Here is a 19,316-nt window from a genome sequence, read left to right on the forward strand (position 1 = left end):
AATTTATTTTAAGTTACTTTCTCTCTCCTTTTATTGAGCTCTCTTAGTTATCTCCCCTCTTCATTCTCCCTGTGTTCCCATGTTTCGAACTATATCTTTTAAGTGGGCTTCCTGCAACATTTTTCTTTCTCCTGCAGTTTTTATTGCTTTCAAATTTCAAAACATAAGTTACAAACTCACTCAGATTGTGTTTTGGCTCTAAGACCCTCTTCACCTTTTCTTGTGTCCGCAAGATCATGCAGCCTCTCCCTTTCTTCTGTATATKCCCTTCTTCAATCCTTCCTTTCCCCCCACCCCACCACCCTTCTGTTTATTCCTCAGTCTCTGGCACCTTGCCAGTTCCCCTGTGCTACACTTCAGATATTATTTTTGTTATTACTTTGATGGTTCCAAGAGGCAGATTTGCTCTATAGGAGTGAGGTTGAGTTTTGTTCCCCATCTGAAAAGACTCCGTGTGGYTCTGGGTTGCCTATTTCTGTCTGAAATGTCAGGTAATGAGGTGTTATTACAGTTCAGGATGGATGTTTTGAATCCTCTCACCTGTGCTCCGGCGTGGTGTACTTGAGCAGCTCGGCAAGCTGCAGAGGGTATTTGCAGATCTTCTGGACAGGCGTGAGAAGGAAGCCATCAATGGCAATGTCAATCATCTGCTGCAGCAAGCGACAGGCCTCAAAGAAGTGACGGTATTTGCCTTGTTTCATTAGCTTGGAGAGCTCAATGCAGGCACTGGGATGATTGTTGCAATACTCTGAATAAATAGCAAAGCCTTCTTGCTACAAAAAAGAAAAAAAGTCACAGTTTTACCTAATTTGCCTATAAAGATTGATGGATGTTTTGTAACTTTTATTTTATGCAATAATATTAATTCATTTCCTAAATTGTTTCCAAAATGAAGAAAAAATCACCTTTACCACTACATAATAATCTGCTTTGCAGTCGTTAAAACTATGGACCTTCTTTGTATGAGCACGAAAATGGAGGCTCCAGTTGATGGCTATGGCTTCAATAAGTGTCTTTAATGGACTTACAGAGCCTTTCCCTTGCACTTCCTTTCCCTGTTCTGTTCTCTTCTTTTTACGCCATTTTTGCATGCCTATTGAAACAATTTGAGAGCACTGGACATGGTCCAGCTCATCTGTGATTACTTCTGAAAAAGCAACTTGAATGTGTACAGAGACACATTCTTACTAAGGAAAGAGGAGAAATCCAAAACATTTAAGTAATTCTTTAACTGTAAACACTCTAAATTCCAAAATACTCTCTATGCATAGTTTAGTATTTGATAAGTTAGTAAAATCATCTCCTTATCTGGTAACTTGGATTTTTCTTATCGTATTTTGTTCACATCATAAACAAAATGAATTTTTGCGACATACGTGTTGAAGAAAGCACGATCCTATTTCACTTAGATGAGGTTCCTCCTTGTTGTACTGCTTCTCGAGGTCTTTCAGGAACTTCCTCTGGAATTTGTAGATATCTTCAATGTTCCCAAAAATGGTGCTTAGCTGCGCCGCGGTGAACATTCCTGTATGTTTGCGACACTGCCGAATATAACCCTGGAAATGAAGCGAGAGCACCTCCTTTTTTATCAGCTCTGAGGATGCACACGTGGGTCCTGCTCCGAACAAGCCCCTTTGGCTTGGCAGGAGTTGGGGCCCGTGGTCTCACGGCAGGACTCTGGTTCCAGAATGAGCGATTTCGGGTTCAAATGTTACACGACAGTTTTTGCTAATGGCACCTCTGTTCCACAGTATGGCTCAGAGAACCTCAGACYTCAAAATATATCAAGCTCCTTGGTTTCTTCCTGCTGTGGAGCCAGGGGAGGCCTGGCATGAGCCCCATGTGCAGCACTAGTTCAGCTGCTGCGCTTCGCTTTCTAATTCACTTGTGCTCTAACATTTTTTCCTTATGTTAGAACAAATCCTAAGCAGGTAACATAAAAACAGCCCTGTCAAAGCTAATGCACTGATTCGTTGCTGATTTGTAAGCAGGGCCCAGAAGAAACACAATTAAGAGCATGCTACAACACATGCAGCTTGCTACTGCTGGGTAAAAATCTTATCGCACTCCCAGGAGTTAATACTGGCAAGAATGCATGGAAAAAAGTGATCAGATTCTCCACTCCTTTCGCTCTACTTGTAAGGACACCACACAGGTCCGGCTCATTTCATTTGCATCCAACCTGCAGGAGCTACCTGGCCAAGTGCTCCAGTTTTAAACAGCCTCGGGCAAATCCTGCTCTGCATTCAGAACTCCACATTAGATCGAATCAGCATTCACACAGCTATGGGTATAAGGAAGGAAGGGGCTCTAAGGGGCTCAGGTCCTCGGTGGCAGCCACCACATGCAGCCCCGAGTCCTTAATCCCTGTGGCTGGAGCCAAGGGTGGAGCTGCAGGAGCTGCAGGCTGAGGAACATCAGCTCTGCTCTTGTCCTCGTGTAGCAGCTGGTGCAAAAGCTKCTGCAAAGGCTGGTGCAAAGGTTAACTGCTGCACCAGGTTCCCTGCCAGGCTCCTCCATGGGGCAGCTCTCAGATAAGCTTCTCCCACAGCCCTTCGGGTGCAGATTGCAGGAAAGAACAGCCTGTCTTCTCCACAAGCGTCTGCTTCGAGTGCTGTGGGGCCACCACATTGTACATAAGCTAACTAGCAAGTTCACTGCCATTTAGGAKCAAGAAACCAACATGGAAAATGATCTATGCAGCTCCTGTATATGTGGGCTGCARGTAATTTTTTGACCTTCAAATCTTTTTCTGGGTGTACTTGCAGTTTTATGATCCTGATGGCACCAGCCCTAGTGATTCATTCTGGTGCAGAGCTTGCAAATTTGCATGAGCATCTGGAGTAACTTTTCTGACTCAGTCTTTCTTCAGTGTATTTTCAGCCTTCCATCCTGCCTGCACCACCCTACTGATTCACTCTGAGCAAAGCAGACCCTCCGAGCAAAGCAGACCCATGATGAAAGTCATGTCCTAGGACCCAGATAACCATGAGGGAGACACATCTGTATGCACAAATTCCTCTGTGATCTTTCAGATATTCACGAAAACTTATTCTAAACTTACTGTAGCAGAAGAGAGCATCTAGACGACACAATTCACCTTTACTTTTTTTAAGGAATAGTCCACAAATTAACAAGAAATTTTGTCCTTCAATTTGTTTTCCTTTCCTTCCCTTCAAGATCACTTAGAAAAGCTCTGATCTTAAAAAAAAATGTCCTCTGATATTAGAAGTTCACCTCTGGTCTACCTTGCTTTCCATTAAAAAAGCTTATAATGAGTAGTGGACAAAAGATGACAACATCAAAAACATCCTCAGCAAACTAAAGGTAGAAAGAGTATTTTGACAGGTTACTTAGCAGCCTTCCTTGGACTTTTATTAATCACAAGGGCAGCCTTAGGACAGGCCAGCTGCATCACGGTCCCTTTCAGAAGCAGCGAACTTCAGAGAACGTTTTAAGAAGCTTTCAGGTCTAGGGTGCTCCTCCAAAATAACTGAGCAAAGAACAGAAGAAAAACACCATGTTCTTCATATTCGATAGTTCAAACAAGGAAAGGGATTAAAGATTTCTTCATAGCTACTAAGCACCCAGAAAAAAATCCCTAGCCCCAAAATTCTCCTTCCAGGTTACTTTCCAAATGTTTTATCTCTGAAGTGTAATAGAATCGAGTAAACGTACTGACAAATTTCTATCAAAACCAAGTGGTAAAACGTACTAAATAAATTGGACTTCCTCTGTCTTCAGGCTATGGAAATAGTGGTCAGACAAGCAAAGCACTTTTTCCAAGTCAGAAGTGGGATGTTTTTTAAAAAAGCAAGTGATGCCTTGGGTCAATCTACAGAGAAAGGAGTCAGAACAGCACACAGGATGGTTCTCACTGGAAGTCTCACATGTGGAATTGGGGTATTTTGATAAGAGAAACCACTTTGGCTCTCAACTGATACGGGAAGTTTTGYTTCCCATTAAGTCAGTAGACTGCCCCCAGATTAAAGCACATACCTCACAAATGTCCTTGAGATGTTTGATATAGACTCGTTCTGTGTTCATAATTTCCTGTATGACATTGGTCCTCATCTGATCCTTGTTTTCTGCCATCTTCTGGCGATGCTTGCTCATGTCTGCATCTTGTTCTTCATTCTGGATGCTACCACAGTTTTCTGGCAGTTCTTCCTGGTTAACTCGCAGCTGTGGCCAGAACAAACAGGGCAAGCTAGAKCAGATCACCAAGCAGTCACAGAACATGACAGTGCTGAGGTAAACCTCTCATAGGACATGCTAGAGATATGTTCCAACTCCTACTTTATCGAGAGGGGTCCACAACAAGATTAATCTCATTGACCTTTGCTATTCCAAWAAAGTCTTGAGATTTCTGTCTAGCTGATCAAAACATGGCTTTCTACTGACAGCATCTCACAGACACCATGTTGTGCTTCCTGTATATTTGCAGATCTATGCTTATTTCTCACCCTAACTTGTAGTTTTGTGCAAGTCAGCTTACAGGCAAAAATTTCCATGGTGCCAAGTCACTCAGATACTTTTAAGTATTTTCCCTCTGCCCCAGATTCCTATCTGTACAACAGAAAATCCTTTTCCCRTTTTTGTCTGATTGCCAATTTTGTTTGGAAATTTATGCAGGATAAGGGCAGGAACCACCTCTGGAATTTTGTACAGTACTTAATACAGCAAAGCCCAAGTTTCATTAGGATCTCAAAAAGTACTTTAAGTTAAATTACAAAATACAGTTTAATTTTAGGACCCTCAAGCGTTATATTGTCATGATAATCTGACTGAGGTTTCACTAAGGAGTTCACTGTGAACCAGACTCCGACATAAAGTTGAGATAATAAGTTAAACATTATTTTACAAAGAAAACTCTGAAATGTAAGAACAGAATAGCATGCAGCACAGCTTTCCCTACTCTCCTATGAAAGCTGTTATATCTCTTCTATGTACATCGATTTTCCTTGTTTGAGTTTTCTTCTACCCTCATTTCTCATGAAATCCCTTTGGTTACAAAAGGACKACACAAAGAAAGAAGTAAGATTAAAATGTGACAGAGGAGCTTGGGCTCTGATGCTTTACTCTTTTTTCTCCTGTGAAGCCATCAGGAGCACTGATACTCAGATGCAAAGATCACAGGATCAGGCCCTTCATTAGAGTGAAATGCCACAGTCATTGCTGCATTAATTCTGCTAGGAAAGTAGTGTGACAGTGGTGCAAAAGAGTGCAGAGTTACTAACCCTGACGAAGCTAGCTGGAAACCAGGCTTCCTTGTCCTCATTTCTCCCCCACCACCAGTCTTTGTTGGAAGCTTCCAGGACTCGAATGACATCTCCAGCTTTGAAGCCCAGTTCTTGATCATCCATAGTCACATGGTCCCAAAGAGCTTCTGCATAGACGATGCTGCCATCACTTATCAGCTGAGATGGGAAGGAAATGAGTTTGTGATGAGCAATGAATAAACAACACACTATTTACAAACTACTTAGTAGACCAAAATGCATCACTAAACCCTGAAGATTAATCTCATTACAGGACAAAACTAAGACTCTGGATTTTCAGAATTTTTTACGTATTTTATTAGTTTGAGAACCTGAGTCTGTCAGTCCTACACTGTGCCCATCAGCTGAGCTAAATCTCCAGATTAGTCCCAGTCAAGATGTGAAACTGCACTGTTCTGCATCTATCTCTTGGCATCTATCTGCTCTKAGGCCCTCTTAGAGACGGGATGCTGTGGCTGGTGAGTTCTTAGTTAYGATGGCCACAATCACCACACTTCTCATTAACATTAAACCCCACACCAGCTGAAAACCATCACCATAGAACTGCACAGATTCACCATACCAGACTGTCACCCAGGATGACAATTTTACCTCATTAATTGCTAGCTGTTCACCTCCAGGTTGCAGGTATCTCGGGGTGGCTTGGCAGAGCTCCTCATAGCTGTAATCTTCCTCGCTGCCATTGTCATCCACCAAAGCTGAAGATTCAGTCCCACCATCTGCAGCAGCTAGAAGACAGGTGGGACCGTTGTTTGAGTAATCATTTTTATACCAGTGCACACTCATAAAGACAGTAGAAGARGAATCACTTAGGAAAGAGGAATCACTTAGGAATTGCCTTTCTTCTTATGAACAAAGCAGCAAGAGTGTGAGAGAACAGAGCTCTTAGGAAAACCACCTAATATATTTCACACCTAATATATTTATTTTCTACGCTTCTTTGTAAAATCTTTGTTTAGTATATGACAAAATTGAGCAGCCTCCTCACTATGTGTGAAAAATACTACAAACATTCTTTACACCTCCACCTAAAATAATGTGCATCGGAACAGAGGTGTTAATGCAGTTTCCCACGTGCTGCTGTGACATTCTCAACATCTCGTCCTCAGGCCCAACTGCAACCAGGCCCTGGTTGTGGGTAACCATTGAGGRGGCTGCCCAAGCAGCAGCACTACCCTAGTGTAGGTTCTTCCAGGGCTCCTACAYGCGGGGAAGACTTTGAAATCTACCGATAGGATATGAGGAAATGGTCTCAAGTTGCACCAGGGGAGGTTCAGGTTAGATATTAGGAAAAATTTCCACATGGAAAGACTGGCCAAGCACAGGCTGCCTATGGAAGTGTTGGAGCCACCATCCCTGGCACTGTCCAAGAAACATGTAGATGAGGCACTTAGGGACATGGTTAAAGGGTGTGGTGGTGATGGGGTTACAGCTGGGCTTCRTGGCCTTGAATGTCTTTTCCAATCATAATGATGCTATGGTGCTCTGATTCTATGAAATCACCTGGAAATGGGGTGGAGAGAGGGATAAGGTAGGCCAGGCTGAACATGACAGAACTTCCTGGRAAAAAAAAATTGTTCTAATTACAATAAATAAAAAAAACAACGAAGACAAATATTGGTTTGACAAGTGTACATTTTCTGACTGCAAAAGTAGCTTTGTAAAGAAGCACAGGCCAGAACCGAGAGGAGTTTCATTTTATTTACACACAGCCCAAGAGGAGCAGTGCTCAAGTGGGCAGCCCTATGCAAACCCCGAGTTACTGTACGAAACGTGAGGGACTGCACCCCTGGGCGCAGCTCACTTGTTTATCTCCGCCCCGGCCCACAAAGAGTAGTACCAGGCCTAATAACGCTGCCCACACTGCTCAGTTAGACCCTGCGGGAGCAGCTGAGGGCCGGTGCAGGGCTCCCAGACAGAGYTGGGGAGCAGCTCCTGGCCAGGAGCCCTTGGTGGGCAGCGCTGCAGAGCCGCAGGCCGCTCTCTGCTCCTCCTCTACCCATCCTGGCACACGTCCCTGCACAGCCAGGCCAGGCTATCGACACCAAACAGCGTGAGGACACACGGTGCTCTGAAACACTTCCGATTATGTTGAATCCGATCGCAAATAAGATCTGCAACAGGCCCCTGGCACCAAACTCCCTTCTTAATGGTTCCCATGTCCCCGACCGAGTCCCCACGTGGCCTGTGGGAGGCAGAACAGCGTCCCGAGTGACGGGAAGGGATCTTTAAGCCGAATTCCTTAACCTCCCACTTCCACTTGSCACTAGGCAAAGCAGCAGGGCCTCTTCTCCAGACTGTTTTAAGCAGGTTGCAAAGAGATGACTCCTTGCTCTGATGCACACCGCTCGCCAGCGCAGGTGCCCACACACACTGAATAACCTACGAGTTATTCACCATATACGCRGAAGCATTTTTACTCCCTCCCCGTGGGTGCTTGTACCACAGCTCACATCTCTGCTCATTTTAGGTAGCAAGCTTTAGAAGAAATCAAAGCTCTCTGCAGCACAGATTAACTAAAACACCAAAAGAATTTTCGGTTCCTCAGAAGAATCTTGTGTTCTTCACAGAAGAGGACATGGCTTTACASATTCCTACTCTGTTCCTCAGACATTTTAAATATGCACTTACTTAAATGGCATAATCTATCTAAACAGAAAGGATCCTGAATCTCTCTTAAAAAAAATTAGTTTTTCCCCAAAATGCTCTTAAATCAGAACATCAATATACTTCAAAAATGCTCCTGAAAACTTACTGAAAATCCTTTATTTAAAACCTGTGAAGAAACAATTCCTTAAATCAATTTTTAGCTTAAGAACCGCTAAAAAATTTCACCGTGGGGATCTTTTTTACAACCCCACTGTAACACCAGCACTGTCTGTGGGTTGGTTGCAGGAACGACACACACCAAAATTCCCCAATTCATTTAGCTAACAATGACAAGTGTTCCTCATTTCGGCACCGATAGCTGCTCAGGACCCCTTCCCAAAGCCATCAGCTTGCAGTGCCTGCACAATCAGACCCGAGCGAAGCCCGTGCCGGGCACTCTGCCTCCTTCCCTCTGCTGTTTACATCCTGGAACGGGCGGATCGGGACTTTCCTGGGTGCGCTACTGGAATGCAAAAACTTAAAGGACGGCGTGGGAGCGACGCTGCTTCCCGAGCCCTTCTGCCCGCAGCGAAACTCTGCCGGCTCCGGAGGGTCCGCAACAGAAATGCCGTCACAAATCCTCGCCCTGCCCTTGGCTGCCACGGGATATCGTTTCAAGCTGGAAAGGCTGCAAAGGAAAGGAGAAGGAGCACAAGGTCCGCGCACACGTACCCGTGTGAAGGCTCTCGAGGCTCCAGAAGCGCGGCATCGCCCCGGGGGCCACCATGCCGCCGGCGCGCGCAGGGACGATCCCGGCACGAAGCCCGGCGCTGAGCGCGGCGGGATGGGCGCCGGGCAGCCGCGGGCAGGGCGAGCGGAGCCGGAGCCGGAGCGGAGCGGGAACGGGAACGCGCGGGGCCGGGCGGGCGCGCGGCGCCGCGCTGACATCACGGGGCCCGTGGGGAGGACGGGCTGCCGGGGGAAGCGGCGGCGCGCGCAGAGCCGCGAGCGGCGGCACCCACGGGTGCAGCGCGGCCGCGAGCGCGTTCGCCGCTCCTCAGAGCACTTGGTGCCACCCCGATCTGTATTCAAGTCACCGCAGTTTGCAGGGGAGGAAACCGCGAGCTGCTTGTGTGCAACACCACCCTGAATAGCAGCCCAGCCTTGTTATACTGCAGCAGCAAAAATGCCAGGAGAAATTAAAGATTACTTGTTTTTTTGTTGTTTTTTTTTAAGCTTGTTTTTTGCATAGTTGTTAAAGCCTCTCTTGCTTCACAGTTAAATGGAATCTCCTTAAGAAGGGTACAAGCAGCCGAAATGTTAAGGCTGCAACAGATCCCCTGGGGGGAGGAAGAGGGGATGGAGATAGTTTCTCATTCAAGTTATTAACTTAATCCAGATCCAGAAAACAGGGAAGTATCCAAATAGTTCAGCCTTCACTCAAACGACCCAGTCGGGCTCAGTCGGCCACCCGAGCTCAGCACGGAGCACCTTTGCATCCTTCACAGTTTTGCTGGGAAACGGCATCTGTCCACATCCTGGAAGCAGCTGAAGGAGCTGCTCCTGGAGGCAGCCCCTATCTGCTTCCAAGCACAGCGCTGCACCTTGCACCTTGGACCTTGGACCAGGAGAGCCTTTACGGGCCGCTCTTTACCTGCAAACTGCGCTGCTCAACTCGGCCTGCCCTTTCAGTGGGAGCTGCCTCTGCCAGCGAGGCCATCCCGGAGCCCTTGAGGCATTTTCCAGCAGCAGCCTCTGGCCACCCACTGCTATCACACGGCTTCCCGGAGCGCTGCCGCGGGAGGCAGTGAAATGCCAGCTACCACGCTGCAATATTAATGCCTTCCTGCTGCTCCCATCCAGTCCCTGCTGCGCTTGAGAGGAGCCCTGCCCTAAAGCCCCAGACTTCCCTGTTATTTCTTGCTGCAAGGAGACTCTTCGGGCAGCATGGGAAAAATAAGCAACTGCATATTATGAGAAGCTGATATTATGTTATGAGGAATTTATATACAGACAAGAATCTACTCTCCACGGCACAAAGCAGTAAAAGCAACCCCAGCAAACAGAAACCTACTGAGGAAAACATTCTCCTCGTGGGGGGATAAAGCTGCTCATGATCCTGGGGCTCATCCTTTCAACCTGCTCCCTGCCATGGGAAATTCCTACTTGCAAGGGAAAAAACAGCTGTATTGCAAAAGGCCAGCTAGATCAAACCCCATATTGTTCTTACAGAAGAGACATTAAAAAGTAATTTCTGGAAAGCAGTGGTTTCGTGTGCTCTTTGCAGCCTGGCAGGCAACGTGTGCCTTTGCACGATGACTACGGCAGGGCAGCCGTGGGCTAAGGGGAGAGCTGCTCTCCCTCCCCTGCACAGCCACATCCAGCAACTGCGCAGCCCGAGGCTGAAGCGCTGCACCAAGTGCTTATTTGGGGCAAGCTGGTGGCCAGTTCCTTCCCTTGCTGGCCTTTGTAGTGGGAGTCCAGGGCGTCCCAGCGCCTGCTGAGCTGGCTTATCCCGCCCCGAGGGCGCTCGGGAAGGCGGCACACACTAGAATAGCAATGCCAAGGGCTCGTTTACCACTTCAACACCAGCCCGTTCTCCAAGTGACTGGGACCAAACATGGGGAAAGCCTGAATACTTTGTTTTCTCCCAAACACTCCAAACTACAGTAACTATAGTCTGAATGTACAAAAAATCCTATTGAATGTACAATAAATCCTATTTTATCCCTTTCCTCAATATTCTAATGGGACTTCACAGGAGAAAGTAACACAACACAGGTCCCTCCACCCTTGGGCAGCTCAGGTCCCTCCAAACCAGCACTCTCTGACAGCGGCCAGTGGCAGATGCCAAGGAAGGAACATAAAAATAGGTGAGGCTTGTAATGCTGTTTTTCTCATATACTTTCCCAAATTCCATCCCCTCATGGACCCGATTCACATTTTCCCGGGAGCAGAGGTGATATTTTTATGTTTAATGAGCTGATTTTTTCAAATCACTGAGTTTCTGTAAAACGTTAGCATCTGAAATACCTGGTGTAGCAACTAGCATCTTAATTTAGTTTTACAGCACATGAAACTCATCTTTTGCTTGAAACCTGCTATCTGACCATTTCAGTTAGTTCTTACATTATCGGAAACATCAAATAACTACTAGCTGCTCATTTTTTCCCCTATGTCGTCAGCTTACAGGTGTTTCTCCCCCACTGCCTTTTGTTGTTAGCTGAACAGCCCTAGCCTGGTTAGTCATTTCTCACACAGAAGTGTTGAGCTGTTTCCCTTACTCTTTTTGCCTTTCTCTGTATCTTTTTCTGSGCTACTAAAGCCTATGTATACAGAAAGGACTGGGGAAATGCTCCCCGCTCAGCACACCATGGAATGGCAATGGGACCATCYGGCTGTTTTGTTCTCCATCCCCTTCCTTGAAATTCCTGCCACTGAATTTCTGAGCATTAAAGTGACATTTGAATGACTCAGTAGAATTTTCAAGATCTCTTTCTTCCCTCAATGGCAAAATCTTGCCCCAAATCCTCTGTAAGCCTACTTTTTTTCCCCACATACACCACTTTCCATTTATCAACACATATTTTCACCTGTCACCATACTGCACCATTTCTTGGCACTGTAAAATTCTGCGACCCTCAGCTTGTGATTTTACTTCCCTCAATAATTTATCACATAAGCAAAAATTATAATTTCTCTATATAATTCTATTCTCTCTCCTCAACATCATTTGTGAAAACACCAAGCACCTGAAGAGCAACAGTCTCTCACAGGACTCCAGAAAACTGGCACTTTCCTCCTCCTTGTTTCTTAGTGCTTAACCATTTATTAGTGCATGAGAACATCTCCGCTCTTATTCCCAGCCCCTATTAAAATGCATTTGTAAGAAATCTTGTCAAAGGCCTTTTGAAAATCCAATACACTACAGAATCATCCCGTTCACATCTTCAGTGACTTTTCCAGGAAACCTAATAGATCTGTGGGGCACAACTTTCCTCTATAAAGAGAACTCCTCTTAATCACACATGGAAAGAGAGGTCAAGCATTGGAACAGGCTGCCCAGGGATGTGGTGGAGTCACCGTCCCTGGCAGTGTTCAAGAAATGTGCAGATGAGGCACGTAGGGACATGGTTTAACAGGCAGGGTGTTGAGGGACTTATGGTTGGACTCAATGATCTTGAGGGTCTTTGCTAACCATAATGATTCTAAGATTCTATAAGGACCCATCAGTCTGTCAATGTTATTCTCTGTGATGGTTTATAAGTCCTATATATATTCTTATACATTCTATGTACTTATAGATCAGACTCACTGGTCTACGGCTCACTGGTTCCTCCTGGTGCTTCAGAACTGGTCATCACACTGATGTCCTCATGTTTTCTTGCACTGATGCAATTTTAAACAATAAATTCTGTGCTAGAGACAGTCGCTAAGCAATTTCATTCTTAAATCCTTTTAGAAGTCTTGGTTCTAGCAATTTGTTTCTAGTCATTTAATTATTCTAAAGCTTCAGTTGATATTTCATTTTGAGACAGACTATCTAACATGACTATGCTCTTATTTTCCCTGCATGGCAGCCTACCTACTTCTAACATTTCTGAAAAAGGACATACATTTTTATACCTTTAGTAAATTCCACCTACCTTCCTGCATTTTTATTTTGCTGGAATTTATGATTTTTTCTATTTGGATGCAATTCAACCATCTGAGGAGGGCTTCTTATTTTCTTCTGATAGCTTCCTTTCCCCTGCTGTTTAATGACAGAATCCATTTTGGTGTTTTCCAAAGTCTTTTTTTTTTTTTTGACAGATGATAGGAATTTGCTGTAAGTGTCTAATATGTCTACAGGCATACAGCTCAATGACAACTCTTGGTAAAAACAATGGCACTTTAACTCTCCTTTTATGACCGTGCTTGCTGCCTTTGCAGTCTCCCTGGTTTCCTGAGCATGCCACATTTGCTAACACCAACCTGGTGATCCAAGGTGGTTTGTAATTTAATCCTAATACTGTACTTTCCCTGTGTAGGCATGCAATTCTAGTCTATGGATCCTGTGACATTTGCTGATACAGTCAGCTTATTTATCCCTCTGACTCATATCTTTTCTTTAAGATACTTTTCTTTAAGATACTTTTCTTTAAGATACTTTAAGATACTTTTCTTTAAGATAAGAGACACTCTTTCACTGCTACAACCTTTTTTGTTATTCAGCTTGCACAATGGTAATTTTACCGTTTAAATTTCCACTGTGATTGGCAGTTGCCTGTTTTTCTACATCTTCTTTAAAAAGGGTTTGTACAGTTGCTACAGACTATTTGTGGCATGAGTTTTGCTGCTTCTGCCCCTTTCTTCATTTGAGGATTGAGGATTTATCAACATTGTCTGTAAAGGAGGCATTGTCCCAAACTGTGTATTATTTCACCTTGCCAGCTTTTCCCTAGTTCTTTGCTTAGAAATGACACTATAATCTCAATGTTCATGGCAGCAACCTGCATTGTTTTGGTTTAGAAAACGCCCTTTATTAAATGAAGGATCTTTTTATATCCAACATTTCCCAGTTCATAAACAATCTAAATCTAAAGCAGCTCAGACGTGGCTGCCACTGAGCTCCTGGTATTTAAGGCTTTGCCCAGCTGTTCGGTTCTGCCTCCAGCGCTCGTCTCCGTGATGTCCCGGCTGCTCCCAGCACATTCCTTGGTCCTGTCCGCTCCACCAGCCTGGCCATGCTCCTGACCAGCGATCACATCACCCACCACAAGAGTTGTTCCTGCCCTATTAGCTGAGATTCCTGTCCCTGARGAGATCATACAACCACAGAATCACCGAATCATTATGATTGCAAAAGACCTTGAAGAGCATCAAGTCCAACCACATGAGTTCACAAAAAAATTCTGCCAAATTTAAGTTCGCACCATGATAAAAATGGGTTACTTTTTAAGGAGCGTATAAAAAATTGCGCTTCTGTGACAGGTAATCTCTCTCTCCGACACCAGGTATTGAGAACTCATAATCCTTCAAGCACAGCAGTAGCATCATTAGTCTCATGCGAAGTTTCACTCAGGCCTTGGCTGGCTGTTACTCTGTCTCCTGCAGTGTTATGATTTACTGTCTTCTAATAGCCATTTTTCTAGTAATTTAGATCTCCAATTCTATCTCCTGTTGTTACAAAAGTAGACAGATAACATCTGCACTAGGCTTTAGAAAGCAACTAAAATATTTCTAGTTTTCAATGCTAGAGTTTAGAGTTTCTTTCTATAATAAATAGCTTTTGTGTTATCAAATTTCACTGTAAACGAGCAAACAAAAAGCTCACACATGTTCAAAGACAAGAAAATGCCTCATGAATTTAAGGGAAAAAAAAAAAAAAAAAAGAAAGAGACCACAATGTGTGGGACTAGTACTAGTATTTTTCACTGGAGCTATTCAGAAGAACTGCCGTTGGACCATGAAGTCCATGCTATTCTCCACTTGCTCTCAGGGCTTTGACTCACGAAACTTTCTTGGCTTCTGTGTTTATTATAATGACTTCCAAAAGTCACATCTAGTATAATCAATATTGCTGTGATGGTATTGCCTTGAAAAAGTATCAGAAATCTTGCTTTCTTTATCTGGTACGCTTACATTTAGGAAAGCTGTCACTTTAAAGCTAAATACTAAGAAATAAATTAGTCTCAGGCAGTTCTCTAGGTTAACTAATGCCAGTTAATTTGCAATTGAGGGATGTTTTCAGAAGAATCTGGATATCTTTACCTCTAAAACTTGGTTTATAATCATATAAGCCAAATCTAATCATTTTATTGACTTGTAATTTTAGTAAATTTAACTGTTTAAAAAACACTGAAAATACTGTTTGTTAAGTTTCTCCCCTCAGTCATGGCAACTGAAGCCTTCCTTACTGATTGTGTGCACAGAGAAGCAGACTGAAGATTCCCATTAGTCGTCTGTTCACTGTTAACAGCGAGGATCTCAAGGGAAAATTTAGCTTTTACTTTGGGCCCTTCTCAGTGAAGCATTAGTAAGTCTTCAGACGATGCCTGCTGTAGTCCAGAAGAAGACAAATGCAATTAACACAGCTTTTTCTGCTATCTTCTGCCAAGAAATGCTCCATCGATACCAAATATGCCTTTCTACTGACTCACGTAGCATGGCTTGCTAACAGCAAACAGAATAAAAGAAAAAATACATAGGCCATATAGAGGGTCAGATGAGAAGTAGTGCTTCCAAAGAGGCAATTTTTCCCAAGAATGTATCTTTCATGCACCAAAAACCTGGTTTGGTTGGGCCACATCCCCCCTCAGTAAGCACTTGCAACTGCATACAATTCTCTGGAGCACACTCTTTGATTATTTAATACTTTCCTATTGAAGAAATTAAGCTGAATGAATGAAAAAAAGAAAAAAACAGCTTGTGTGGTGTGAGCATACCTCCATTTAGTGGTAAAATGAACATGGTTCAGGTACAAACTAAAGTGTTTTAGGCCTTATTTCCTTCATATTCTATAATTATCTGCAGGCAAGCATATAAATATAGGAGGTGGAAAATACAGGCCTGCAAACTACATAGAATAAACCATACGAATTAATTGATCAGTGGGTGTGATAAATGGGTTTTACACGGACCACGGCAAGCAAACCTACCAATAAGGATGTTATAGAGAAAAGGCAACGAAATGAGGTACTACATCTGCTCAGTGCGTATAAATACCTCAAGGGAGGCAGTAAGGAGGAGKGGGCAGCCTCTTTTCAGTGGTGGCCAGCGAGAGGACTAGAGGAAACGGCCACAAGCTGAGGCACCAAAAGTTCCACAGGAACTTGAGAAAACACTTTCTGACAGTGAGGGTGAGAGAGCCCTGGAACAGGCTGCCCAGGGAGGTTGTGGAGTCTCCTTCTTTGGAGATCTTTAAAACCCGCTTGGACGCAGCCCTGTGCCATGTGCTCTAGGTGATCCTGCGTGTCCGGGGGTTGGACTAGATGACCTCTGAGGTCCCTTCCAACCTTAAGCATTCTCTGATTCTATGATTCTTCATGACCATGTAATGGATTTCCTCACCAAGCTGGCTTACAAAGTTGWGCTCTAGGAAGGTATACCGAGCCTTGCACATCTTACCATGGGCCGCTCTCATCTGGCGCCGTCGCCCGACGCGGTCGAGGCCGATGGGGGTGCTCTGCGAGAAGGTGAGCGGGCGGAACCGGGCCGAAACCGCCTTGTAGGGGGGCACCTGGTGCGCCGGCACCGGCGGCCGCGCGGCCGGCTGCGGAGAAAGCACCAAGAGCCGCTATTAACAACAGGCCTACGGACAAGTCCAGCTCAGCAAGACCCCRTTGGGAAGCGAGGCTTCTTCAGCTAATTACCAGAGCAGTAAACATCCTTATTTGAAGCACTGTAGCACTTGTGTTCAAGCACCGTGCACCAAATCCATCATCCCTGCAGTGCAATAACATTACATCTCCGTCTTAATAAATCTCCCCTGTCTTCTGCTATGACTGGACAYACTCTAATACTTTTAAGCTTGTAATAATCCTTGCCTAACTGCACTGGGATCCAGAAGAGTCTGCACAGGGCACACTGAGGTTGTAAATTTGCAACTAGCGGCAAACTCCAAAGTAAAATGTAGGCCAAAACTGCATACAAATGCAGTTTTGTATAGCAGGAAGGTGTGTTAATTGCCTGGGATGCTTTATTTCTTCAAATAAATGCTTTGCTTTTAAGCAAAATTAGTATATTTTGCAAGAAGGCCAAAACTAGTTTAAATGGTCCTCTGTTCAGAAGATCCCAGGAGTCTCATTAAAAAAGAGATGATATTAAATTTACTCAAACTTTATCTGGAAGCCATTTTCTCTAGTTTTCTAAAACTAACAGAATAGTTATAGTAAAAATAGCAGTTATAGTAAAAATAACAGAATTTTCTATTCTGTTAGCTTTAGTCTTTCATTTGTTTAATTTTGATTAGAGAGCTTACCACTTCTATTTGCAAGCTGAGTCTACTTTTATGCTGYCTCTGAAGCCAGATTTAATGACCTTGCAAAATATTGCACATTAAGCACAAAACCTCTTCATATAACTTCAGAGAAAATCTTCAGATATTCCCTTAGTCTTTCATTTGTTACTGTTCATAGGCCCTTAGAGGAAATAACCTGAAACATTTTTCTTTTTTTTATGACCATATGTTGATGCTCTGTTATGAAACCAGTGATTTATTGTTGTTTGAAAACTTGTTCACAACTAAGATGTCAGATCACAACAAAACATAATAAAGAAGGAATTAACATCACACTTTTAAAATACTCCCCTGGGTTTTCAAAGTTGGTTGACTGCACTAGCAGTGTCAGAAAAACCTCCCCTTGAAACCCATATTACTTCTGATTGCGATGGCCTATTATTTAATAAAACTTTCATTGGCTTGAGTTGAGAGTTTTGCTGGTATAGACTTTAGGATCTTTTTTTTTTAATCAAAGCAATATAAAGAAAAATGTGTAATATAACAAGAAAAAATGTTCACATTAAGAAATAAGAACTTTCCAAAGGAGATTATAAAGCCTCTCATTGTGTCAGCGTTTGATTTCAGCCAAGGGAGTACAGCACCATGATTGATCTCAGCAGGAGGCCAAGCAGCATGAGGAAGATTAAGAGGATTCAAATTCCATTAGGAACCACTGGAATCAGACAGCTTCACAATCTTTTAGGATGTAAATACTGTTTCTTTCTTGCTTGCTTAATCAACTTAACAATTAGTAGCTGCTTAGGTAGGAGGCCCCCAGCCTTGTCAGTAAAGCAAGCTAGTGTTGAACAAGGCAGCTTTACCAAGCCCTTGGGACCAAAGCTCTGCAACCGACTACAAGCCGTGTCCACCACTGGTCACAGCAGAGAAGGAGGTTTCTCTACACACTGTTTACCAGCTCAGGGCTGCCTCCAGGCTCCATAAATAAATAAATAAACAAATAAATTGAGGTATTTTTTCTTGATCTGAAGTTTTTAGGTTTTGGTCTCTTAGCAAAGTCAACAGAGATGGCAAGTAAGTATACAGGCACCCATCAATTACAAACTGAATCCCCTACTTATTTTCTTATAGGTTACTTGTGTTCCATAAGGTCAGTTTCACAGTATAAGAACTAGCACATTTGAACAAGCAACAGCAGTCCTGGAAGGAATCCATTTATTTTTTATATTACCAGTTTTCTTAGATTCTTTATTTCATTAATTTCTTAATTCTATATTACTAATTTTCTCAAGGAAATTCTGCATTAGTTTTAAGTGTGCTTGATATGCTGATACCAAAATTTTGAATACCACAGCTAACGCCACATTTTGACTGGGGCTATTTCCGGAGCATTTAAAATGATCAGATTTCATATTTATCACATTGTTTGTAGCCATGTGTTTCTCAGCACCTACACACTGTAACATGACTAAAACAGAGCTGCACCATAAACAGACAAGTTCTTACAWATTGAAACTAGATAGAAATAATGAGCATTCCAAGAAAGATATAATCCAAAGAAGATTATCCCAAAGTCAGTATCAGTTTTATTCCATGCTGTTTGGTTTTTCAACAAGACAAAGTAATTAGTGACAAGGAAAGCAGAAGTGTAAGTACATGACGGCAGCTGGACAGCAGGGAAGAAAGAAAAGGAATCATCCATTCTATTTTCTATGTCGAAGACAGAGACAAGGAAGTGAAAGGGTCTCGGGCAGTTTGCAGAGAGCACATCTCGTATCTTACTTGTGTCAGCAGACCTTCTATCTCTTCTGCAGGACCGCTTCCATAGAAATTCACCCCACCTATCACCGAGATGGGTCTTCTTTTTCGCCCTCTGTGGTAGCCGAGCGTGCTGCTTTGCACCAYACACCCCACAGAAGCCAGTCCTGGCTGATTTTCTCCATCCGTGCAGTCAGACTTCTGAGACTCCACAGCCACCGCATCTTCTGGTATAGAGAAGCTTCTGATGGACATTTGGCCATAGTCTGAGAGAGGYCTGGGCCGAGATCTTTTTCCAGAGCCCCATCTCCTGGGGGTGACCTTTTGTGGGTCCCGCTTTTCTTCCTCCTGGCTTGGGGACCTCTTCCAGTGGTCATCAGAAACAACCTTTTTAAATGTGAACAAGTCAAATAAGCCACAGTTTTTTTTTCTGACACTTAAGCATTTGTGAGTTTTTGATACAGCAGATCAAWTTAACATTGCTAGAAAGAAAGGGTTTCAAAAAATACAACAAATAGCAATTCAGGAAGCAAGTAAGTCTGCAAAAGAGACATGCAGTTCGTGCTAAGGTTGACACCTGCCCATTAGCACGTCCTAGACAAACAGCACCACTAACAACAGGACTATCATGAAGCTATGCAGTAGCAACTAGCCCTATCATAAACACTGACTCCATTGCATAATGTCCCATGGTAGTTGCATAAGGTCCCATGGAGTCCTATATGACATTGCATAATGTCSTATGG

At 43.7% G+C, this 19,316-nt stretch overlaps 1 protein-coding gene across 3 annotated transcripts in view; it reads right to left on the reverse strand.

Annotated features, from left to right (window-relative positions):
* SPATA13 (spermatogenesis associated 13) overlaps positions 1-19,316 on the reverse strand; it is a 45,525-nt gene that overhangs the window by 12,408 nt on the left and 13,801 nt on the right. For 2 of the 3 annotated variants that reach the window (XM_026049857.1, XM_026049858.1), the window contains exons 2-8: positions 18,595-18,957; positions 15,981-16,125; positions 5,874-6,010; positions 5,241-5,420; positions 4,000-4,185; positions 1,377-1,556; positions 541-773 (exon numbers count right to left, since the gene is read on the reverse strand). In XM_026049857.1, coding sequence (XP_025905642.1) covers positions 541-773; positions 1,377-1,556; positions 4,000-4,185; positions 5,241-5,420; positions 5,874-6,010; positions 15,981-16,125; positions 18,595-18,957 — 1,424 coding nt within the window. Of the gene's footprint in view, positions 1-540; positions 774-1,376; positions 1,557-3,999; positions 4,186-5,240; positions 5,421-5,873; positions 6,011-8,603; positions 8,659-15,980; positions 16,126-18,594; positions 18,958-19,316 lie in introns of those variants that run through there. The other variant, XM_026049859.1, reaches the window with a different exon arrangement.

This window comes from Nothoprocta perdicaria, unplaced genomic scaffold, assembly GCF_003342845.1.
Source record: "Nothoprocta perdicaria isolate Ctin4 unplaced genomic scaffold, notPer1 scaffold_62, whole genome shotgun sequence".
NCBI classification, from domain to species: domain Eukaryota; kingdom Metazoa; phylum Chordata; class Aves; order Tinamiformes; family Tinamidae; genus Nothoprocta; species Nothoprocta perdicaria.